The sequence below is a fragment of the Podarcis erhardii genome, assembly GCF_964252035.2.
Source record: "Podarcis erhardii genome assembly, chromosome: 6".
Lineage (NCBI taxonomy): Eukaryota > Metazoa > Chordata > Lepidosauria > Squamata > Lacertidae > Podarcis > Podarcis erhardii.
This window is the reverse complement of record NC_138510.1, coordinates 31,612,850-31,638,311: the sequence shown is the minus strand read 5'-3', so window position 1 is coordinate 31,638,311 and position 25,462 is coordinate 31,612,850. Positions and strand designations below refer to the sequence as shown.

At 39.6% G+C, this 25,462-nt stretch overlaps 1 protein-coding gene across 4 annotated transcripts in view; it reads left to right on the top strand.

Moving 5' to 3' along the window:
* The window catches only part of RALGAPB (Ral GTPase activating protein non-catalytic subunit beta), a 56,267-nt gene that overhangs the window by 19,305 nt on the left and 11,500 nt on the right, over window positions 1-25,462 (top strand). Inside the window, exons 8-22 of one of the 4 annotated variants that reach the window (XM_081864722.1) lie at window positions 3,746-3,894; window positions 4,032-4,248; window positions 8,493-8,528; window positions 10,460-10,661; window positions 12,121-12,288; window positions 12,875-12,989; window positions 13,629-13,776; window positions 16,291-16,355; window positions 16,510-16,642; window positions 19,415-19,536; window positions 20,034-20,216; window positions 21,336-21,487; window positions 21,826-22,013; window positions 23,634-23,740; window positions 24,813-24,965. In XM_081864722.1, the coding sequence (XP_081720848.1) occupies window positions 3,746-3,894; window positions 4,032-4,248; window positions 8,493-8,528; window positions 10,460-10,661; window positions 12,121-12,288; window positions 12,875-12,989; window positions 13,629-13,776; window positions 16,291-16,355; window positions 16,510-16,642; window positions 19,415-19,536; window positions 20,034-20,216; window positions 21,336-21,487; window positions 21,826-22,013; window positions 23,634-23,740; window positions 24,813-24,965 (2,138 nt within the window). Of the gene's footprint in view, window positions 1-3,745; window positions 3,895-4,031; window positions 4,249-8,492; window positions 8,529-10,459; window positions 10,662-12,120; window positions 12,289-12,874; window positions 12,990-13,628; window positions 13,777-16,290; window positions 16,356-16,509; window positions 16,643-19,402; window positions 19,537-20,033; window positions 20,217-21,335; window positions 21,488-21,825; window positions 22,014-23,633; window positions 23,741-24,812; window positions 24,966-25,462 lie in introns of all 4 variants that reach the window. The other 3 variants (XM_081864721.1, XM_081864724.1, XM_081864723.1) reach the window with 3 other exon arrangements.

Genomic DNA, 25,462 nt, shown 5'->3' with positions numbered 1-25,462 from the left:
TTTTCTCCTTGTCATCTGTGCAGCAACTGTATTCTATTTTCATCAGTTGGGAACCAGTGACTTCTGGATCAAATTGAGCTCCCAGTTCTGGTACCATCTGCCCCTCTCACCTATCCAACCCCACAATCTCAAAATAGGTTTGGATGAACAGCTTTGGGGGCAATGAGGCCCTTCCAACAAGATATTGGGGTTTGATCTGCAACCTCCCCTATTCCCTTTTTGGAGTGGTCCCCAGCAAAACTAATTCCTAAATAGGGCTCTCATATCTTGCTTAGAGGTTCTGAAAAGTAATTGATAATATGTTCAGCTAGATGCCTTAAAACTTGTCATGATTTCAACTTGTTACCTCCAATAGAATTTCATTCTCAGGAGTTTCTCAGCAGTTGTGTTTGGTGTTAATTAACTTTTTGTGAAACCATAAATGCTTTTACTAAATATTCATTTTCCTGAAAAACTGCTTTATGGAAATGTTTCCATTGCAGTACATAATATAGTAGCAATATAATTTCTTTTTTCTCCAGGAGTTGCTGTCTTTACAACCAGTGGGTGTGAAAGATTACCCAGATATGGTATTAAAACTTGTTGGACTCTCCTGGGTGGCAAGAATCTGGGGCAGGGGTGATGATTTTAACAGTGGTTGGGGTTTGCATCAAATCCTGGAAAGCTGCAGTATTCTGTCATGATAGAAATTTTCTATTAAATTGATGTGGTTCTTCTTAAAGACAATGCTTCAAAAGTTTCTAGTTCTATTTTAAAAAATGGTTGGCATACAGATACTCTTGCAACAAAAAATCTGCTTGCTTGCAGCATTATGGGTTACACATTTTAAATATGAACAATAGGTTGGTCATTTAAAAAATAACCACCACCCAAATTGTTAGTATCTCTTGCAATATGGTGTAAGTCTCTCTCACTGTAACAAGCAGACGTGCTATTTTAAAACATAATTTTAATACCTTGTCCATGATTAAATATGTGAGGTCTTGCAATTAAGAGGTTGAATCCAATGTAGTGCTAAATAAGTCACTCTGTTAATGCAAGCATTTTGTGCAGATTTGGAGACAACCTGGGGGCAGGGGGAAGGGGCAGTCTGTTGCGTAAATCCTTGCGCTAATGGAATGTGTGCATTGGATACCACCCAACCTTTCTACTGAGATTTGTCTATATGCAGATTTATGACACAGCTATGATGAAATGATCTCTGTCTTGAAGCTGGGCTGATGGATATTGGATTATGGAGAATTGATTATTTAATTTTTATACTGCTAAATATATTAAAAATATATCTATAAGCGGTGTACAAAAAACTGAAGCAACAACTGACAACTTAAAATACTACAAAAACACACAGTTAAATATAAAAACATTACATTAATATAAAGTGACACACACACACACACACACACACACACACACACATATATATATATATCTCAATCAATCAATATCGGTTCCTTTCCTTCCTAACACTAACACACCCTCCCTCTCAGCCTCCAGGTTCTCACCTAGGGCCCAAACAAACTCTCAGCTTACCCACAAAGGTCTCACAATGAGAAGAGTTCTTGGAACTCTTCAGTGAACATCGCCCTAGTTTCTTATTTTAGACTTGCTCTTTATGGGCAGGCCCAAAGTGGATGGAACTTCCTCAGGATGCCCACAGCTGTGTCCCATCCGCTGCATGCTCCACACCCAGTTCCAGGTATAGCAGGCCTTGTTGAGTTTTCCAGAGGGTCCAAAGATAGGAAAAGCCCTCCCCCCTCTCTCACAGCTCTTTCTTTGTACTCTGTCCTGTCCTCCTCTTCCAGCTGCCGGAGAAGGTGGACTCTTTAAGAAAAGTACAGTAAACTGAACAGTTTGGTCCTTCTACTTTGAAGAATGCTGTTTAAAGCCTGTTGCAGTATGAGAGAGAGAGCGCTTCTTCTTAATTATGAGGAAACCGTATAATTCATATTAACATGACCATTTAATTTTTTTTATTTTTAATAACAAAGTCTGAATTCTTGGATGAATTGTTCCTCATAACAGAATACTGCTTCTTTGTTTATGAAATGTAGCACAGTTCCTTTTCAATTGTGCTAATCATTATACCAAGGCAGATGGAAGAGTACTGCCAATCACAGACTTGTAAATTGCTTCTGTCCTCTTCTTATCCATTACTTAAGGTTGTTTTTTTCCTGATACTCTGCTTGTCAGTAAAGAACTGTTGTATGAATAGCATGCACTTGTGACTTGAAAATGTTATAGAACTGTGGGTATTTAACAAACCTGAGTCCTTCATGCATCATGAATAGCGCTTATCTTGATGCAGATGCTTTATACTCCTCCATGAGTAATACCCGAAATGTTGAAAACAGAACAAAGAGGATAATTTGCCTGAGAGGGAGATGCAAGCGAGCACTGAGGCCTTGTTATGTAATGTTGCAATGCTATTTACACTTAGCTGGGAGAGTAGGATAGTATAGGTTTGGGGAATGTCAGGTTGGCAGTGGTCCTGTGATACATGAGAATTCACCAAAATTAGAGAGATGAAACTGCCGGACCCTTTTAGTAGCTTTACCTTCTATACTAATCTCTGCCACTACAAATATCTGTGTCACCATTCCCTGTATGTGTACTTTTCTTACAATAAACGAGTGTAGAGGGCCCTCCAAAATATTAATAAGATCAACATTTGCCTGCCTATTAAATATTGTGAAAGAACTGTTTGAACTAATTGCTTCTCAAAGATAAGTATTGTTTTTACTGTCATTTTGCTTTCCAAAGGATTAAATGTGATATCCAGTGTAACGGTGGCACAAAAGAAATTAGCATTTGTGTTGTTTCACTAGTGATTTCTGTTTGTGCAAGCAGTTGCACAAACGCTTCTTTACCGAGTAGCACACAATAATGTTATAAACAATGTACACTAGCAGTTAGTAGTATCTTTCAGAAGTAGAAATCGGCCATTTGATACACCAGTTGGAGAAGGTTGAAAACAGGGTTTCCACTAGGGGCAGACAAACCAGGAACAGGGCTTAGACACAGAGCTGCTAAGCCAAACTGTGTGTTAGTTCACAGCAACACAGTGGCAGCAGGACCAAAGCTCCAGGAATGTACATGTTTGCTTGTTAGCACTAAGCTATGGTTTGGCTTAACATTATGCCTGACTCAAGCTGGAGGCTTGTCTGGGAGAGATAAGCTGCGAGCCTGGATTTAGACATCATGCTGAGCCAAACTTGCAGCAAGACTAGATGAGGAGCAAATCTGTTGTAGTCTGCTCCCGAGGAACCTGCGTGCTTGCTTGATAGCACTAAGCCACCATTTGGCTTAAGCTTATATTCCTTAGCTATCTTAGTTTAATGGAAAGAGATTTATCCTTTAAAAAAAAGTCAATTGCAGCCTGTTTCTGCTAGATCAAAATGAACTGACAGTGGCAATAACATGGCTGGAAAGAAAGTGGCTTTCGGGGCCTTTGTTCCTCTTTGCTTCCTGTTGGTCTTCTTACTCTTCCCACCTTTAGGTGCAAATGTGCGTGTTGCTCCCTTTTGAAAGGTAAGCAGCAGTCTTGTATGTAGTTACCTAAATACTTTCCTCGATCACTTTTCAATCTTAACTAAAAACTAATTTCAAAACAAGATATTTTTTAACACTGGTGTTGGTATGGGAGGAATTAATGGATATGTGTGCGTTACTACTTTGCTGTTTAAATGCCCAGTGCGTTGGGTTTTAAAAGAACTTAATGCTGAGATTCCCCTTTTTCTTTTAGGTATTTCAAGGCCTCGGGCAGATAGTGCTCCGCCCACACCAGTAAACAGATTGAGCATGCCCCAGACTACAGCTGTCAACACAACTCCACCTCACAACCGAAGGCATCGAGCTGTAACTGTAAATAAGCCAATGCTGAAAAACAGCACAGTGAGTATTTACGCTTAGTAAAGCAATGGTTTTATATGGTTTATGTAAGAGAAGATTGTGGTGTCAGACATGACTGAGTATATGACTTTTCAAAAAATATTCTCTAATGGGATTGTTCCCATCTCTCATTCCAATAGGCTAACACCGCTCACGCTTCCAAAGTACAACACCAGCCATCTTCCACTTCTCCACTATCGAGCCCAAACCAGACTAGTTCTGAGCCTCGACCGCTTCCTGCTCCCCACAGGCCAAAAGTCAACAGTATATTGAACCTCTTTGGATCGTGGCTATTTGATGCAGCCTTTGTTCACTGTAAGCTTCATAATGGAATTAACAGAGACAGCAGTATGACTGGTAAATATTGCCTTTCCATTCTGAACCCTCCCTTCCTCCTTTGCTGGCACTTCCTACCTGCAAGATTAACTCCTCTGGCTAACCAAAACAGAAATCTGACAAAGCAGCATGATTAACTGATGTCCAATATCATGTTAACCTCTTGCTTTTCTACATAATATAGGAGCTAAAATAGCTAATTTGTGATTGGGTCAAATGTTACTGCAGAAACGAAATTTAAGTTTTACCCGCATGTTAGCCTGAAGAATATAATAAAGCTGAGGGAAGCATTAAAAAGCACCATTTTGGGAGCAACTTCCCATACTTTGAATCACTTAAAGCAGTTCATTAGTAGGGGTGGCAGGCAAGCATCATAACAGGACCTGCCTGCATTATTTGGTCTTTGTTTAACTTTACTTTTGAGAGATAATTAGTTTAGTTTTCATAAATGGCCCCACAGTGAAGCATGTGCATTCCAGTGGTTGGTCAAATACTTAAACTTCAAGGGTTCTGTAAGTTGTAGCTTTCAAATCTCCCTAACTACTGCACCAATTTCATTTTTTTGTTTTCTCATTGTTTTCCTAATTTCTGTTTTCGGAGCTATCCGTGGACATATGACAGAGGTGATCTCCAACTGAGATAAATGAGTTCATTACAGCAAATGTGTTGTGTTGGGGTTCGTTGCAGGAAACAAAAAGGCTTGTCGTCACAATCATATTATGCCAAAGTTGAATTCCTTGTTGCTCTGCCATGAAATGTTCTATCTGAATAAGACAATTCATAATAGCAAGGACTAGTGGTAAAGGTGGGGTTTCAAGTCTAGCTAGTTTACATAACTTTCATTAACATCTTACAGCCTGTCTGTTCCCACGTGTGTAGAAAATATATGTCTGTCCTGGTGAATGGCATGTGTAGACCCAAAGAGCTTTAGTGGAGAATGAATTCCAGTAGTCCACAGAGCTTGCACAAGGGCAGCTCAGTTGCCTTTAGGAAATCAAAGCAAAACCACATATTATATCCTCTAGAGTTGTCCGCTTAACCATATAGATTTAATAGAAATCATATACAACTGTGAACTACTATTGGGTTGAAAGAAAAATTACATCTCTAAAATTTCACATGTTGATCTATTATTCTCTCTCTTTTGAGGTCTTGAGGCTTATTTAAAAGTGTTACAAAACACTTTTGCAAGTGTTTGATCCTATGATGAAAATATAAAACAATTATTGAGTGCAAATGTCAGCATTGCATTAGTCAATATCACTTTAGTTTGCTTTCCTAGTGCTCAGATTATATTGAGAAATCTGGCTTTAGGGAGGCATGTTTACTAGAGTATTGAGAGCCATGTTGTCTTTTCTATGTATTGGCCATTTTTCATTACTTCATCTAAATCTGATTCAGTAACTACAATTCTATTTTGATGTTGTCGAGGCAGTAGCAGTACCATCTTGTTTTTCACTCTCCAAAGAAATATGTGGTGCATAAATTGCCACACATCTTTCTCTGTCCTAGATTTATTGATATAACATGCCCATGGGGTATTGTGGAGCACGTGTCCGTGATTCATAATTTTCACTTGTGTGTTATCTCCACTTTGTAGTCCTGTATCTCCTTAGTTCTTAGATAAGGGGCTCTGGTCCAGTGGTAGACCCCATGCTTTATTATTTGTTGGTTTCAATTTGTGTGCCGCTTTTCCATATAAATGTGCCCAGGGCACAATATGGCAACAAACCACCTCCAAATAAATACATCATTCAGTAATACTCTAAATGCAAATTCACTTCAAAAAAAATATGACAGCCCAAATATTATAATATTTTAAATTCATTATAGAATAAATTATAAATCATTATACAAGTAAATTGATACCAGGAAGTTAAAACATATAAACCAGAATGATGAACATTTCCAGTAGTTAGTACACGGCAGTGCTAGTAAATAAAGTGCATGATATTTTTTTTCTATAGTGTGCACATCGTACCTAACAGCTTGGTCATATACTCTTAAAGTGCACAAGGATCACCTCTCATTCATCCTTGTAGGGAGCCACAATTTCGTTGACAACAGATGGCTTCAATCACCTCTTTCAGTCTGGCTTCTCACCCCAAACTGCTATTAAAGCCATCAGAAAAGCACAGAAATTTAGATTGTGTATATGAAGCACACCTCTTACATGGGGGGGGGGGGAGGCACACCCAGCATTCCTCCCTTTCCTGTCCGAAAGAATGAGATCTGTAACTAACAAAACAATGAGAGTGCTCACCCACTGCCTTCTGAGGCTTCCCAAACTTCTGGCTTCATTTAAAACAAAGCAACATAGGCCTATATACTGCTGTGATGCTCAAAGGGAGACTTGTGACCTGCCAAGGCCCCCCTAAATTTGTCCATTAAAAAAGCTTAAAAAAAAATATTAACAGACCATTTCCACGGTCCCCTGTTGTGATTCTGTAATGCCAATTTTGGGGGGAGAACTTCCCAAGACCACTTTAAATTTGTTAATAATAATAATAAATTGTCCACAGCCATTCCTACACTTTGGTCACACCCACTTTTGGACTTTGTCCATGCCATCTCCCTTTATAATTGAAACATTACTTTGTTCCAATATTTTGAGAGTTGTGTGTCTTTCCCCCCTGCAGAATTGTAGTGGAAAACTTAAGTTGAGTGTTTCATCACTTTGCAGTGTTACCTGTCTACCCATTTGCATAATCACATACTGTTTGGAATAAGCTTTCCCCCTTCAGTGTAGCCACTATTTTATTTTATTTTATTTTATTTTATTTTATTTTATTTTATTTTATTTTATTTTATTTTATTTTATTTTATTTTATTTTATTTTATTTTATTTTATTTTATTTTAATTGCTTCAAAGATTCTTTGTCGTTTGACCCTTCAGCAGTAGACTAGAAAGTGAATCATGCATTGATGAAAAAAATTCCCTGATGTTGATGTCTTTTTGTAACCCTTGCATCTGAATAGACAAGCAGTTGTGGCCAATGCAAAGCAAGCAGTTGCTTAAAAGAAGCATTGGTCTTTTGCTGTAGGAGGTGTAGAAGTGCAATTCAAAACACCTCCACAGTAGAATATGGAAGGTACCTGTTGACAGCAACTACAGATTGCAGAACCCTTGAAGAAACAGAGGAAGAGCCCTCACTTTCTATCTGAATTATTCTCATATTCTTAAGAGTTGCAGGGAACCCTTTGATAGAACACAGAGAAACTAGATGGCCGTTCACACAATATTTGAAGCCAGGTGGGATGGGGTGGGGTTTGGGGGAGAGAAGCTGTGACCCAGATGTTGAAATGTAATTCCCATCATCCCTGCCTGATAGACAGGCTGGCTGGGGGCTGATAGAAGTTAGAATCCAACAATATCTGGAGGGCCACAGGTTTACCATCCATGTGGGAACTGCTTTGTACAAATAGTTATTTGGGATTCATTGAAAACAAGCAGTGGGTTGTAGCAGGCTAAGTTTTACTCATAGTAGAGCCATTGAAATTAATGGACCTAAATTAGCTATGTCTCTTAATTTCTGAACAGGGCTAACATTGAATTCAACTCAGCACCTCCCCACTCCCACATGAATCCCTTTTCATGATTGGTGACACTACAATGGGAAAAATCTTCCAATGCCATCTACAAAGCCAAGCAAGGCACTTGGCTCTTTTTATACTAAGAAACTAGCAGGCTGAAACAACGAGTTTCTAAGATTATTTGCAATCTTCTAGCTTTCCCTTTTCCACAAAGTGAGGATAAGCCTGAGTTCCATTCTACCCTGTACTTCTTTTGACTAAAAGGAAATGGTTGGGCCATCTTGTATGGAAATTTCATATAAGTAATGTGTGGGATAATCAGACAGTGGTGAGCTGGTTGCTTGTATTTTTTTCTCCTCCACCCCCAATGATTTCCTTCTAGTGCAGATTTTCAGCTGGTGGTATATGAAATAAAGCAAAATACTGCCTGAATTGTGAAGGGGCAATATTTCTACTACAAATATTGAATGTACATTAATATAGATACCTAACCCTTACAGCAGTATATTTTTTCTAACTTTTGTTCATTGTTCTGCATGAAATCATAATTTTAGACCCTAATGCTAATTTCCTGTGTGTTTAACAAGCCTACTAGACCATAAGCTTTGAATCAGTTTTTCAAAAACCTAAAAAGCTGCTTAACTTGTTGTTACAATTTCACCATCTTTAAAGTATTTTATAACTACTGCTGTCCTTTGATTTGTTTCCATTTTATTTCTATTATCTTGCAGCATCTTTTATCCAAATTCTTCTTTCTTATAAATCTTGTAAGTAGGAACTAGTAGCTTCTCTTTAATTGCAGTCATTTTTTTCTTTTTTCCATAATCCCATTTTTTTTTAATTTTTATCATCCTCATCCCTTGTAGCTTTTGCTCTTTACATGGGAAAGACAAATAACTGTGTGTGGCTTTTTAAATGGGGAAGATTGTTGGCAAAAGCAAATTAATCTGCCTGAATCAGTCCCATCATTTTCTGTACTCTAGTCTGTGATCATGTCATGAATTTAAGGACTTTGCACTAACCGTGTTCTTTTCTTAAAGCTTATTTTTATACAGAACTAGTATTTTGATTTGTATGCATTTTGCATGTAGTTTCCCCCCCTAATTATAATAATTTGCTGGATAGTTTATTCAGGACAAAAATGGCTCATGGGAAGACACATAAAGATTTGGGCTTAGCTTTCTAAAAGATTTTTTATTTTAAAAAAATCAGTGAAGAATTTTTTTAAAAAACAACAGTACATCTGACCTTGGCATGCTTCTAAATTGTCAATCTGTAAAATTTGTAACATTCAACAAAATCATGAGCAGAGCTTCTGTTTGTAAGACTAGCTGATTTAGGCTGCAATCCTATGCACACTTACTTGCGAGCAAGTCTGATTTGAATTCAGCGAGACTTCCTTTTGAGTAAACATGCTTAGGATCAGACTGCAAATGACTTGTGCCCGGAGTTCCCTTAATAGCGTAGGCTTGTTCTTACTTAGTTGCTTTAGGATTGGTGGAATTAGACTTGTGAATGTCGATCCAATTTTATAATTGGATTATAAAATTCTCTAGAAATTTCAAAGTAGCTTTCAGAAATCGGGCAAACCACTATGGAAATGACATTCTTCTTGACCACTTCCTCCTATCTGGCTGACAATGAGAATTTTTTTGTATAGGGCATCACTGACAATATAGGATTATAAATGTATGAAACTAGACTTTTGTTGAGGAAAAGATAGTCAGAGCTTCTGGGTGGCTTTTAAAATAAATTGATTGAAGAGATTCAGGCACAGCTTCTACATATGCGCAGGAGCTTCCATCTTTGCTCTTAGCTTCTGAGGTCCCACCTTTCCACCATCACCCCTCGTGCTTCTCACAAAAAGGAATCCAGAAGGTGGTAGGGCTATGGGGCAGTCTCTGATAGAGCGTGAAGATCTGTAGACCAAAAGGGGGCATCTTTATATGAATGTGGAGGGCACCGGCATTTTCTGTAGGGCTGTGGATCCTAACCCTTCTTCCTGAATAGCACACCCTGCTCATTGGTGATCGTCCCTTTTTGGGTTTTTTTCTTTTTGTTTTAAGCAGCGTGAGAGGAGAAAGTTCTGAAGTCAACCACCCATTATTTTCTTTTCCCAAACACGGTTTTCGTTAGAATTTGGCCTATGTCTTAAACTCACGAAATTGCAGTCTTAGTTTCTGTAGCACAGATGGTACCTAGAGTAGATTCATGACGGTGTCAAAAGTTGAAGGGAGATCACTAGGGCATTAAGATCGATTTGTGCTATTGAAAGCGTAGAACTAGCTTTTCGAATGGCAAAGAATTTATGGAGCAGGCTAGGAAAATGAGTAGCCTAGACCTGAAAAAAATATTAGGGGCTCTATTGAGGGACCTCCTTGTTTAATGCATGTTGCTGGGAATGTGAATGGAGTCGAGGCTTCTGTGCTTGGCAGCATGGATTGTGCAGCATAGAATACTGTGGGAAGAGATGATTACACTTGTGCGTGGAGATTAAAGGGATATAATTTCTCACTTCTTACCGAAGTAGTCAAATGATCCCTAAATGCTTTATAAACAGAGGCAGCAACTCAAATGCAATGAACTAGTGGCTTTTATGATGACTACATTTTACTTGATCTTTGTGTCCCAGATCCCATGAGCCTATTGAGTATGTTGACAAATATAATGAAACTCTGTGCTTCTCGTTTTGTTTTAGCTATAGCAACACAAGCTAGTGTGGAGTTTCGCCGGAAAGGATCACAAATGTCTGCAGACGCTATGACATCCAATCCCATGTTTGATGCAGGCGAGTTTTCAGACAACTATGAATCGGGCAGAGCAGAGGCATGTGGAACACTTTGTAGGATATTTTGTAGCAAAAAGACTGGGGAGGATATACTGCCAGCCTACTTATCCCGGTAATTATTTAATCTTAATTATCTTCTCAGAAGCCCTGTTCGGGGGAACTGTTCCCGCAGTCTGTCAGCGCATGACATCTGCCAATTAGCTCCGCCCTTGACATCACACACTTGAGGTAGCTTGGCTCCTGGCATTTGTGCATACAGGAAGTACATCTGCAGGGTGAGAGTGCTTGCCGAAGGCTCTCTCCTTGCAGAAGTTTGCATTGTACTTGCAGATGCCAGAGCACAAGGCTAGCAGGAATGTATGATGATGTGGGCAGAGCTAGTTTGCATGGCCCTCCTTGCTCATGGATTGAACACATGAGCAGTTCACCTGAGTACAGCTCGAATCTGCTGCTGCGTATCTGTGTTAGATAAGAAGGGGTTCTACAACTTTTGAAAGCTCCTTTATGCCCAAATGTTGAGGTTGTATCAATCCTAAGTAAGAGACCCATTGAAATTAATGAGTCTCCCCGGTTTAGAGTGAGTAAATAAAACAAATCTGGCCAATTGTATGTTTGTAGGATAAGTTACTGTCCTTGCCATTTAGATATAATCAGTCAAAGGGGATGAATAGAAGAGGTTACTTCACAGGTTCCATTTTTCCCCCAGGTGATGAAAATACAGTATTTCACCCACAATGCGCTTTTTTTCTACCTGTGGTAGAACTTTAATATGCTGAATGTATACTTGGAAACTTTTAATATAAGGGAAATGGAGCAAATAGAAACACTTTGATCATTATGTTTCAACAGCTGTATTGGACAGTGGAAGAGAGTGGGTACAATGCAGCTCATCATTATAATTGCCTTTATATTTATATGCATTTAAATACAGAAGCCCATGTTCATTTTTTTTATGTCACTTGGAGAGAATGTTCAACTAAAAGCAAGCAATGCATCCTTTATTTGAAACATTAAAATGTTGGGTACAGCTATGTTATCGGTGACAGTAGTAAGATAGAACTTCATATTGAGCTTTCTTCCTATTTTCCATGTAATTTTGAGCAAAATGCTGCGGCATCATATTGTGTATTTCCCCCCATTCTGTATCGCATGGAATACTATGTTTGGGTAACTGTGTTTCAGAAAGAATATTGTAGAACTGGAAAAGGTGCAACCAAAATGATTAGAGGGCTGGAGCAACTCCCCTATGAGGAAAGCTCAGAGTGTTTGGGCCTTTTCAATTAAGGAAATTTCTTCGATGTCTGAAGATTATTTGCACTACTCCAAAATGTTAGAGAGATTCCCTTTATATCCCTGAGAACTGAATGACATTTTGGTACAGAATAAGTAATCAAATTGTCTAAAGGACATTTATTGTGCTGTTCAGCCTGTGCCTTTGCTTAAACAGACAAGGTGACAGATATTGTTATATCCACCTGAAAATGCTTCTGTGCTTCTGACCCAGCCCCAATAGCATTGGATTACAAATGTTTTCTTTCTTACAACTCATTAAGCCTGTCTTTCTCTGCCAGATTTTACATGCTTTTAATTCAGGGTTTGCAGATAGCGGATTCCGTTTGCCATCCGGTTCTGGCTAGCGTTATTCTAAACTCTCCTGCGTTATTCTGCTGTGACCTGAAAGGGATTGATGTCTTAGTTCCATACTTTATTTCAGCCATGGAAACTATATTACCTGACAGGTAATTATATATATATATATATTCATTTTTCTGTTTTGTCTTAGTAAGTGAGAGAGAGAGAGAGAGAGCGCCTGTCTATGTGGCCTTAAGAAATTATCTAATGCCAGTTTGCTTTTATGTCTTCCCACTTTCTGCTTCATTGACCATGCTTGTGAGCGTTCCTATTTTCAAGAAATAGACAGGTAGCCTTGGGAATCAGATTAGCTTTAAGCCATACAAGTGCTTCAACAGACCACATGCATCTTGCCCATGTAACAGTGCAAAGCTTGAAACATATTCAGATTCTGAGGGAATGTTAACTGTTTTAATACCAAGTTGGGGATCTTGCTTTTTAGCTTTAGGCATAAGTACTGCAATCCCCTATGTTGCTTTCTGCTTACGAATTCTTACAATAAAGTGAACACACTGGGCTCTTATGCAAAGCCAGCACTACCAGGACATCAGAAAACCCTGATGCACACACTGACTGTTTATGACATAGGTGAAATTTGCGCAGCAGCAGCTGTCCTTTAAAGTAGGGTGGGTTTTGCTTTGAAATCAAATGTGTTGGTGGTGATTTTGTTTAAAAACTGTTTTTTAATTTCAGGGAACTCTCAAAATTTAAAACATACGTGAATCCTACAGAATTAAGAAGAGCCTCCATCAATATCTTACTCTCCTTGTTGCCACTTCCCCATCATTTTGGAACCATAAAATCAGAGGTAATGAATTAGTTTTTCAGTGACAATTTATAAAGATTTAACTTGGGCTTAATGTATGATTGTACTTTCAAATCAACAGGATGAATTACTTCTGCAATGATGTTGATTTTTAAAAACTTCACTGCTGTTGTATAGGGGAAAAAAGAAAGAAATTCACAGAATGGGTAATTATTTGTCGTCTTAACATAAGAGTTCTTGCAGCAGTGAACATATGCTTACAAAGGAACATTTCAGGATTCGAAAAAGTGTATATTACACTGTTACAGTCATTTCTAGTAGAGAGCAGATATGACTGGCAGTGACACTACAATAGGACTCAGGCTAAAATCTATGTTTGTTGGGCATAAATCAGGTTTGTTGAGTGAGAAAATTGTGTTATACTTCATTGATCTGCTGGTTTCATTTTGCTAGAGTTGAATCAAGTCCAATTTTGCAGTCTGTTTAAGGGCTCCGTTTAGCATTCTTCCTGTGTCAAGTTTTTCACTTTCTTTTTTGGGTGGGGCATATATTAGAAAAATTAGATGGGACTAAAGTAGATTTGTGAACTTTGTAAAAGGTCACTAAGAATACATGGTAGTACTGCTAGTGCTAATTCATGCTTATGACTACAGATTATAAAAACAATTTATTATTTTTCAGATTGTTCTGGAAGGAAAATTCAGCAACGATGAGAGCTCGTCCTATGATAAACCAGTAACTTTCCTTTCCTTGAAACTGAGGCTTGTGAATATACTAATAGGAGCACTGCAGACAGAAACTGATCCCAACAACACCCAGATGATACTAGGTTGGTATTTCTACTTGATCTGTGGGATGTGCATTTGAAAATGTGCATGCCCTTGGTAGTTTATAGTTTACAGTAGCCTTACCTGAGTGGTGTCACATTCCAGTGGCAGGAGGCAGAATTTACGAGCGCAGAGAGAAAAACTGCAGCCAACCAAAGCTTCCATGGTTGAAGGAAACAGCAGAATGCATCATAGTGGGGCAAGCCATGGAACTGATTAAGAGGCAGATACAGTAACAAATGTCCAGGAAGCAGAGTGGGGAATGGCCTCGATGTGGCTTCACTCCCTGAGAATAATCCAGACCAAGAGAGTGCCACAAGTATTGGAGGTACTAAACAGTGCTACACGATTGGCTCTTCTGGATCGTGTTATTCCTGGGATCAGAAGAATATTCAAGGATTTTGCCCTTAACCTCCAAGGGGGTGCTCTTCATGTAAATGTTCTAGCCCTACAATAATTTAGCAAGTATTTTAGCAATGACTCCTGTCATTGTAAGGATCATCGCTATGTGAAAAAGAAGAAACAATCAAAGACGTGTGTAAAAGATATTGCATGTTTTGCAGGGGGGCGGCAGAACTCTCGGCACTTTTGGACAATGGCTTTGCAAACATCATATTACTGAGCTGAAGGAATAATTTGGCTTATGGTATGATATTGGTATGGTGGCTGGGGACAAGTTCTAGAACCGGTAGCATTCTAGTTCAGCCTTGTTTTAAGAGCCACACCTGTTTTGCCATTAAAACTGAACACCATATTTTTCTGAGAACTCTCTACAGTTTTAGCTCTCGTTGATTACGTTCCTGTGTTAATGTATGCCATTCTCTGTCTCTTTTGTTTTATCTAGTTCTGTATTTCTGGGAAAATCTTCAAAGCTGCCTTTTGCTTTTGGCTTATAATGTTCATATAAATTATATCACTGGGTTAAATTCAAAGCATATACAGTAGATAGGTTTGCAACTTCTGCTGTAACATTCTGCATTATAATTTGCATTCTCCAGGTGCCATCCTTATATAGGCAGGAAGGCACCATCCATACACAAAAGGGGGGTATCAACAGGCTTATTTCAGAGCTGTTCACCCCTAAAAAAACCACAAAGGAGGAACTCCAAAACAGCCCAATGAAGACTGAACATGCTCAGAGCAAGTAGAAGTAAAATGTGGGGGTGGAATGGAGTATCTTAGAGGGCATGGGTGGATGACCGGAATACTAAACTGGTGCATCCCATTCTGCAACATTTCTGTTTTAGGACCCCTTTGTATCATTAGATTTTTTTTTCTTTCCTTATGCTCTAAATTTGTAGTAGCACATAAATGTCTGATCTTTTCAGAACATTCCCTCTGGGCTTTCACTGCAGTGACTTATTTTTAATGCAATCTGAATAAGAATTTTAGTGGAGTTTTTGCAGAACACTCTGGCCTTCATCTTTAAAGGTAGTGAGACCTCAGAGGAATTGAAGGGGTGATGACTGCAATAAGTCATACTCAGCGGGTTTATTCTAACACTGGATTTCATCCAAAAGTGTGTCTTCATCAGCTAAGGTGGAATTTAAGTAAGTGGAAAGGAAGTTTTATAGAAACTTGAAAGCAAGTTTGTTTAGGGCCAGATTCAACTACTTGGTTCCCTAAGTGGAAGCCAGTCTCCTCCTCTCCTCGCCTGCAGCCCTCCCTCCCCCAAGCCTCTCCCAAATCCATTCTAGGAAGTTGGGAGAATGGAACCGATGAGACGATCTCCTTAGTGCTACATTTTATTCTACCCTTAGACTTGTATTATGACATAAAATTTGGATCATGATTGTTAGCTATCCTAGATCAGTATCCAGTTAATGCATCCTGTTAGCGGATGGATTTCCACTTGTGCAACGGGACCTTCCCCCTTCCTCTCTTGCCTGCAGCCTGTAGGATTGGGGGAAACTGTAGAACAGTTTTAGCTAAGGTTGGGGTGGGGTGGGGGGTTCCACTACCCATGGAGAAATCCTTCTGCTGATGGACCGTGACTTACTACTGCTTTGCATACAATCCCAAGTGTTAGGTATACCTATATTATTTTTAACTCACTTACAAAAATGCTAAGATGATAAAATGTGAAACAGTAGTAGCTTAGAAACAGCAAAATATAATTTGAAGGTGGGGGATCTGAGACTTTCTATTTTCCTAGCAGATTTCCACTGAGCTTCTCCTTGGAGTGGGATTCGTCAAACTTTGAAATTTCTTTCCAAGTTGTTATTTACTATTTCCAAAAATAGGGAGGATAGCCCTCCTATTGCAGGGTGGGGATGGGTGTTACTTGATGGATCGTCACAAAAAGATGAGGTGGATGTCCATCTGGCCAGTACTACTAAAATACCAGTTTGCAAGATGAAACAGAATTTTACCAAAATTTGAGGTAATTCTCACAAAATTCAAAGCAGAGTGTTCACACATATATCATTGCCCTTGGATATATTGGTATAAGGGGTCTTTTTAAAAAAAATTGTACATACTTTAAATATAAAATTCTATAATTTTTAACTCTACAGGTGCAATGCTGAACATCGTCCAAGATTCTGCACTCCTAGAAGCCATCGGCTGCCAGATGGAGACGGTAAGATGGGTTGTTTTCATTGTTTTGGAAAAGGGTGCCAGATTCCTTGTTGGGTTATATCAGGTTATCACATAGCCAGAGCACAAAGGAGGCCTGACTCAGTTGTGGAAGGGTAATCTTCAGCCCTTCAACAGCATGTTTTCTAACTTGACAGAATGGCGGCGAGAATACTGTCTTGAAGAGCCACAGTCGCACTAACAGCGGCATTAGCACGGCAAGTGGAGGAAGCACAGAGCCCACTACTCCTGACAGTGAGAGACCAGCGCAGGCTCTGTTAAGGGATTATGGTAAGGAATTGAACTTCTTAAACATTTGCATTCATGCCCTGGTATGCAGTTCCCATTTTTAAAATGATTTTTTTTTTTAATGCTAAGGAGATTTCCATTTGAAATAATGTAGACAGCTTGTAGTCCTTAATAATATAAAAAGCAAGGGAAAGAGTGTAATAGATGCTTTATTATGAACTAGCAAAATTGTTATTGTGGGTTAGTGAGGAAGGATCATGGGTAGCAGTGGGAGTGCTGGGAGCTTTCCAACTCTTTATTTAGTCAACCCACCAGTTCCCTTGCTGCAGCTTTTCTGTTCCTTCACCTCAATCCCAGGGACTGCCACCACTGCTTTCTCATTAGACTAAAAGCCTTCAAGATACTGCCTGATAACACAGGATGTAGTTTGGTTTCTCTGAGATGGTGCCATTATCTGTGACCTCTTCTGCTCAGCTGCTCCTTTGTCGGAGCACTCTGACCCCATTGCAACTTCAGGGAAGATAAAACTGAATATATCATGTGGTGTCCCAGTTCTTCATTGTTGCTTCAGTTTCATGCACTTTTTATGTTTCCTTCTATCGAGGGCTGATTACGGAGTGTCGGCTAATTGTTGTATGCCATGTTCTAGCGCTCCAGTTTTGTGCCTGCTACAAATGTGTTAAAAAGCAGTGTCCTGCAATTAAAAATTAAAAATTTGCTACAGAAAGCGGGAGAGCAATACAGTATTTGTTTCATCTGCAGCAGTTTTATACGTCTTTCTTCAGCAGTTGAGTTTAACCTGAAATGTCTGTTTTGACAAGAAATGCTTCTGTTTCACATATTTAACCCAGTTTGCTGTGAGATGCTGCTGTTTTATGGTTTGTCATATATGTGCCTGGGGTTCATAGTGACTACCCAGCTGTCTGGATTTATACATGTCTGAATTTGATAAACCAAAGAGCTCAGTCAAGTGAGGGTTTGAAGCAACCTAGGTGGGTGAAGGCAGGAGACCTCAGACAATCAACTTCCCAGAAAACACAATAGGAGCCTACATTCAAAGTTGAAAGGGAGGAAATTGGCAAACAGGCAGTTCTCCTTCCTCTACACGAAAGATTCCTCACCGTTTTTACTTGGCAGAAACCTCACCTTAGGGATACCACCTTTCTTAAGAGCAGCAACCTGCCTCAACTACTTAAATATTTAAATGGCTCACTCATGCCACTGCCTGTCCTTAACAGGCAGAAAACTTAGCACCCAGATAAAGTACCAGGTAGGTTATTGAAACACAGGCAGTTGAAGGTCCAGGTAGACTCTTCAGAGAGTTTCCCACATTGTGCCTTTGTTGAAGCAATGCAACATGTAAGCTGTTTTTGAACCCAGCTTGATTTTGAACCAGATGCTTTAATGAAGTGACATCGCCAGTCCATTAATTAAAACCCATACGGGCTGCTTGAAACTGATTATTTGGCTTAGAAATATGGAGACAGTCATGATCAATTGACCCAGTTTTGGACATTCAGCTAAATTGTTGTTGTTGTTACTACTACTACTACTACTACTACTACTATGTGGTTTTTCACCCAAAGGTCTCCAAGTGACTCACAGCAAAGGAAAATATATAATGCATAATGCAGTAGGGAATAGGAGGGGGGGAGAATCAAATAATACATGATTTTCACATCACGAGCTAACGACATGTTAAATGGAAATGAATCCCAACAGTGTTTTTAAAAAGCAGTGAAGCTTTAGGCAAGGGAAACTTCAGAGTAGAGAAACAGCAGGGTTCTTTCCTAGTCCTTTCCTTGGCCATAATTTATCCGTTGAGGAGGGCAGGGCTTAATAAAGCCATTCCAGAGAACCGATTTGGAGCAGATAGACAGGATAAAGCTCACTCATTTCTGCTGTAGCGATCCCTCTCTCAGAATTGCTTGGCTTTGCATCAGAACCAGTTCTGTGGATATATAGTTAATGAATATTATTTGTATAGCCCCTTTTCTCTTCAGATCAATTAATACAACCAAACAACAACAACATTCATTTTGGAATTCAGTTCCATTGTGATCCTATTTTTTTATTTTTTATTTTTGAGCCTAAGCTTATCCTTCCAATAAATTTTTTGAAACACTTAATTCTAACTATGCAGTTTAGAAAGATCAGTTGTCTAGAATTTTATTGTTCTATCCTGAGGGCAGAATTCACAAGCTGTAGCACCACATATTGAATGGACAAAGATAAAGATAATGAATTTCCCTTTCTAAATTTTCATGTAACAAATTTCTGGCCGCAATGAAATGCTGTTTAAAACTGTAACAAATTGGTTTCCACAAGAGATCTGATTTATCAACATTTATAAAGTGACATTTCCCAGCAGTATTTTACAGCATCAGATACTTTGTTTTCAAGTATGAAGTTCACTCTGACATGTTTAAGTGTCTCTCTTACCAAATAGCAGCGGCCTTAAAGTGCATCTGCAGCTGGCAAAACCTGCTGGATTAACATAGGGGAAAACAATGTTTTGGAGACATCAGCCTGTGTGTTCCCAAAAATTTCTTTATTAATTTCTCAAAACCAAACAAAACCCACATACCTAAATCAGTAAATAGCTTCTTTAGTTAACATTCATAGTCTAAAGAAGTTACTTAATCTGTGTGGATTTTGAATGTTTTGCTTCCCAAATGGATGTGTTTTCTGTGTGTACTGTGGCTGCTTGAGCTTCTGCCCGATGGACTGCTTTGCTGACTGTTACTAATGCTTAGTTGTTTTCCCTCCCTGTGGTGTGTGGTATTGGGGTTTATATCCTAGCTCTTCATACAGATACAGCTGCCGGACTCCTGATTCGCAGCATTCATCTGGTAACACAAAGACTCAATGCACAGTGGCGCCAGGAAATGAGCATCTCATTAGCTGCACTAGAGCTTCTTTCTGGTTTGGCAAAGGTGAGCATCAGGCAGTCTGTTGGGCTATGGGATTTGGGCTCAGGTTTTCTGTCTCTCCCAGCCACAAGTTCTTACCTGATGATAATTGTAGAGAGTTTTGCCACTTCTTTAGTGAAAAGAACATCTGGCAGAGCTGGCAAAAATAATTTGTTCTGCGCTGAGGAGCCAACTCCTCCCACACAGTGTGTGATTTTCGTTTTTCCTCTTGGAAAAGAAATTGCCCTGGATAAATAATTCAAGGTGAAGAGTATGTTTACTGAAATAAAATAAATGGCTAAAAGACAGCAGGGTTTTTTCAATCCAGCTAGCTAGAAAGGCACCAAATTCCAGCACTCCTATGTGTCTCTTCTTTCTATATCATCATTTAAGCTTTTCGGTTGTGCTTTTACGGCTTCAGAGAGTATTGATTTACATTGTTTCTTAGTTTTGTTGTTATCAACTGCAAGCCTAATTTGAGAGGTTTCCAGCTGAACATCTGCCTTTGCTGCTTGCTTCAGGTGAAGGTTGGTGTTGATTCTTCTGACAGGAAGAGAGCAATTAGCTCTGTGTGCTGTTATATTGTGTACCAGTGCAGTCGTCCAGCTCCTCTCCACTCCAGAGATCTGCACTCCATGATCGTAGCAGCATTTCAGTGTCTCTGTGTCTGGCTCACGGAACATCCAGACATGCTTGATGAAAAGGCAAGTGAAATCGCACTGTTTATCTATCTATTAATGTGCAAACCACATTATTTTTCTCTAAACGTTAAAAAAATGACCAGAACAGCCGCTCCTCCTTTCACTGGGTATAATAATGTGTCCCCGTGTTTTGTTTCTAGTACCAGACTAGAGGCTGTACAACAGAAGTGTAAAACTCAAGTGGGCTGGAGGATCAGATTTCGCCACCCAGCCCCGTTTTCCCCATCACTGTTCACTTGTAAAATATCAATTTTGACAGCAGCTCATCTACCTTAATTAGACAGTAAAGTTGCGGGGGAAGGTGGGCATAGAAATGGTTCCTGTGGGTCTGTCAAGCTATCTGTTTTTAAATATTTATTAGAGTTAACAGATCACCAAAAAGTCTGACACACACACACACACACACACACACACACACACACACACCATGCTATATCCTAGAAGCCACAGACGTAAGCATTTGTATACCCCCGAATCCAGCTATCGTACTTGTCAGTGGCTGCTACTGTGGCATAATGCAGTAGGCACTCTTTTGTTAGCAGAACAGTAGTGTGATAGGGTGCCAAATTGGGAGGCCTAGAGGGTCTAATTTTCTTTTTTAAATTTATATGCTGCCCTCCATCAGAGGACCATAGGGTGGTTTACAGTATAAAAACACAAAATACATGACCTAATAAACAAAGCAATACACCCCCTGCAAAAAAAAATGTGAGCACAAGTTCTCTGTTTGACACTTCTGGTGCACTCTGATCACTCTGATCTCTGCCTCTGCCCTCTCCCTCTTGGAGTTTGAGGCAACACTCCAAAGACTTTCTGTCCCATCACTCTCTTCCCCAAATTCACCTACCAGGATGTGTCAAAGAAGGGGCGCGGACCAGCTTACAAAGTCCAGGAACCACGAGTGAAATCCTTTAACAACACAAGGGCTGCATTCCTATAAGCTAGTGTTGGATAGCATCTTGTAGATCAGGGGTAGACAACATGGTGCCTTCCAGATGTCATAGAAGAACACTAAATTAAGAATACATGAAAGCAGTGTAAAGTTCTTCCAGAGATTTTAGTCCTCATAAGTTCAGTGAATTTGCCAGACAGCTGAACATTATGGCTTTTCTCTATCCCCAGGACTGTTTAAAAGAAGTATTGGAGATTGTGGAACTGGGCATCTCAGGAAGTAAGTCCAGGAACAGTGAACAAGAATTCAAGAACAAAGGAGATAAGGAGCCCAATCCTGCTTCCATGAGGGTGAAGGATGCAGCTGAAGCCACTCTCACATGGTATGGAAAATAGTTCAGTCGGCTGGTGGTAGGAAATTGCTTAATTTAGAAGTGAGAGTCAGGAGTATTAGGAAATGGTCTTTTGGAAAAGTGGTTTTCATTTATATAGGTTCTAAGAGTAGAAAATGTGTTTATGTTCTCTCTGTGTTAAATGTTGTTTTCTTTGCAGATGAGCAGGATTTTATCTGTTTCTGCAATCTTCTTTTGAATCTCACTTGTCTGTTTGTAGTTCTAGCTAACATTACACCATCAGTGTATCTGACGAGATGTCATAGCAATGTGTGAGTGTATTTTTATGTGATACGTATTTTGACTGAGCCGTTTTCTTTGGTTTACAGCATCATGCAAATACTTGGAGCATTTCCTTCACCCAGTGGCCCTGCCTCACCTTGCAGCTTGGTGAATGAAATCACATTAATTAAATGCTCCCGTCTTCCTTCCATAAACAAATTCAGCTTCCGCTACTTCGTCTTGGACAACAGCGTCATCCTTGCAATGTTGGAGCAGCCTCTAGGGAATGAGCAAAGTGAGTCTCAGCTGACAGTAGGGTGATGGTAAAAATTTGTATGCCGTGTTATCAAGTGTCTACCTGTTTCATTACACTGGTGTCCTGCTCTACAGAACATTGTGGAGTATTATGCAAAGTATTAGGAAACTCTGGCACAGTAAAAATTCAGACAACAAGAATGTTCACATAATCACTGGGTATACAATAATATTTTTTATAACTATGCAAAATCCAGCCTTCAGTTTTCTCCAGATATTTCTCCATTTTCAGTGTCTCACTTTCATAATACTATATAATGTTATCCTCCCCACACACCCCAAAAAGCCCTCTTTTCTTAAAATCCTCCCTGGATTGATTTCTCCATGTAGTGAAGTCTCTGGTATGGAGCTCGGCCGATCAATACCTGAATCTATAGTTGCCTTTTTATTTAAAATATTTATGCTTTGACTTTCTGAAAGCCAGAAACATATCATAAATAAAACTGCAACAGACTAATCAGTAGTAGTCAGCACAGAACGAATAACCAACAAAACACTTGAAATTCAATAACCTGCTGCGAAAGCTATTAGACAGCACAAATTAATCAGTTTAACCCACCTCTGGAATAAAACAGATTTACCTTGCCACCTGAAAACTAATCTGGCAGAATAAAACAGCCCTCTCTGGAAAGCTTGTTCCAGTGTTACATATTCACACTTATTTCCGTTGTAACTAAAGTCTAGATGCATACAGTCGGTGTGCTACTGAGACAATCTAAAGGATGATCACAGCAAACACTGGAAAAACTCCGTCAAGCCAAGCTCTCTGTTGAATATTCTGTCTCAGTTTGTTGTGCAATTTGAATAAATTATGCAGTAGAGTCTGAATTTTCCATGTTTTGCTAACTCGGATTTTTATTTTCAAATAATAATACATTTTGACCATCCTTGCACCAGGAGGTGGGCTATTCGTAATACTTTTGGGGCATCGAAAGCACTTTGCATACAGTGGCCTGGCTCACACATTGCACTAAGCCAAACAATGGCAGCACAGCAGCAGAACCAAGCAGGAAGGAGCAAAGTGGTCAGAATCTTCTCTTTGAGAGCCAGCATTCACACTAAGCTATTGTTTGGTTTAACATGATGTGCGAGCCAGGACATTATCTAGGTAATCTTTTCAACAATCCCATTAGACACATCAGTGCTCTTAACCCCATGATGCAGATGGGTTGGCGCTGCGATTAAGGGAAAGTGGACTACGGTCAACTGTCATGCTCTTGTATCTTGGCTTTGAACACCTGAGATGCTCAATGCAGTTTTTACTGTATCAGGTCATTTTTATTGACCGCATTATTGGCCAGCTTAATCTCAACCCCTCCATCCTTTCTTTCAACTAAGAGAAACTTCCCATGGTGTTTTCAGTTCCAAACTGGTGGCGAAAGAGCCTTCCAATTCTTCTCACCAGCAACAGCACATTTCTACCCACAGAGGGCAGGATTATTCTGCTGCTTACAGATTTGTTTGTTCAGCTTGCATATCCGCAGGTAGTAGGGCTGACCGTTTTTCTTTGCTTGCTTACACATATGCACAGTTTCATGTTTAATTTCTCACTTCTGTTATATTGGGATACTTTTTCATGCGTGTGTGTTTTCTTCTTCAGATGACTTTTTCCCTTCAGTCACAATTTTGATCCGTGGGATGTCTGGAAGACATGCCTGGGCCCAACAACTCTGCCTCTTGCCTAGAGGAGCCAAGGCAAATCAAAAGGTCTTTATCACAGCCCATAGTGAAAACTATGCATAATGTTGCCTCCAAACTGCTGTGAGATATATGCAGAGAAAAAGTAGTAACGCTATACAGTGGTACCTCGGGTTACATACTCTTCAGGTTACATACTTCAGGTTACAGACTCCACTAACCCAGAAATAGTGCTTCAGGTTAAGAACTTTGCTTCAGGATGAGAACAGAAATTGTGCTTCAGCGGCGCGGCAGCAGCAGGAGGCCCCATTAACTAAAGTGGTGCTTCAGGTTAAGAACAGTTTCAAGTTAAGAACTGACCTCCGGAACGAATTAAGTACTTAACCCGAGGTACCACTGAAGTATCCTTGATGAGTTACTAGCTTTTCCACCCTGTCACTTTTCACACCTCTGAGGTGCCTTCTAGAAGACTACAATATTATTCAGTCAAATGATCAGAGATGGGTACACATGGATGCATGTATATAAATGTACAGTATGCACATGGTGTGTGTTGAATGTCCCATTTAATTCAAACATAGATTCATCATATCTAATGGAAGAAATCTACCCTTTGCATGCCTAGCTGCAGCTGGAACCATGCAGTGGGGTTTCGTTTTTGTAACTTGCGTTGCTTGATTGGGAGCTCTGTGTGCCAAAAATATATCAGGCTGTGCAAAATAATATTCTTTATTGGCATTTAGTGTGTAAATATTTTCAGACATGGGTGTGACATGTTAATACATACTCTTGTTTCCTAAAAAGATGGTAAAAGCAGTATTCTTTCTACATCTGTAGCTTTCCATATTTTTCGGCTTTGAATTTTGTATTCAGATTTGGGGCACATTCTTAGTTAAGGTCCAGGCAGAGACTACCAAAGTCAGCTCAGGATCTCTAATTTTGGTATGGAAGAAGCCATTCTGGAAGCTACTATAAGTGTTGCTTTAGTTATAACCTAAAAGTACAGCTCAGTCTAACCACCACCCCTGCCCCTTCTCCAAAACTCTTGACACCTGTTTCAGCAATAAACCATTGCTTCAGAAATATCATCCAATATTTGACACAATAAGAAAATTATGACATTGTTCTGTTTCTTGAACAGATGTTTGTCCCAGAGCCTCGTCCTGCACCTAAGAATGATGTTGGACTCAAATACAGCGTGAAACACCGGCCATTTCCTGAGGAAGTGGACAAGATTCCTTTCGTGAAAGCAGACCTGAGCATTCCAGACTTGCATGAAATAGTTACAGAGGAAGTAAGAGACTTGAAGTATTTTGATTTCTTAACCCCTGTGTGTTTCGCTCCACAAAACGTGTTAGTCATTACCTCTCAAGTAGAATGTGTTTTTTCTCAGCGACTTTTACTGCTTTACCTGTACTCAACGTTGGTGTTACTGGCCAAAAGGGTGGGAGCCTGACACAAAGTGTGCATTTCCATAGCCCCATACATCAAAATGCTCCCTGCCTGTTCATCTTATAAACCCAAGTAAAGCATTTCTGGAGCAGATGCTTTTCAGGAAGCTGCTGCCAAAGTGAGCTAAAATGTCCTATTGTTCTTATCCCTGTGAAGGTGAAAAGTCAGCTTGTTGCTTCTGTTAACACTTCTTGCAGCTGTTCTTTGAAATCAGGCACTGATTTAGGAGTGTCACAGTACACGTGCTGAACAGCAGGTGTATCCATCTCTCTTAACCCAGCAGCTGAAGAACATCAGCGGTCACAATTTGATTAGAAAGCTGGGGGGAAATTACAGCAG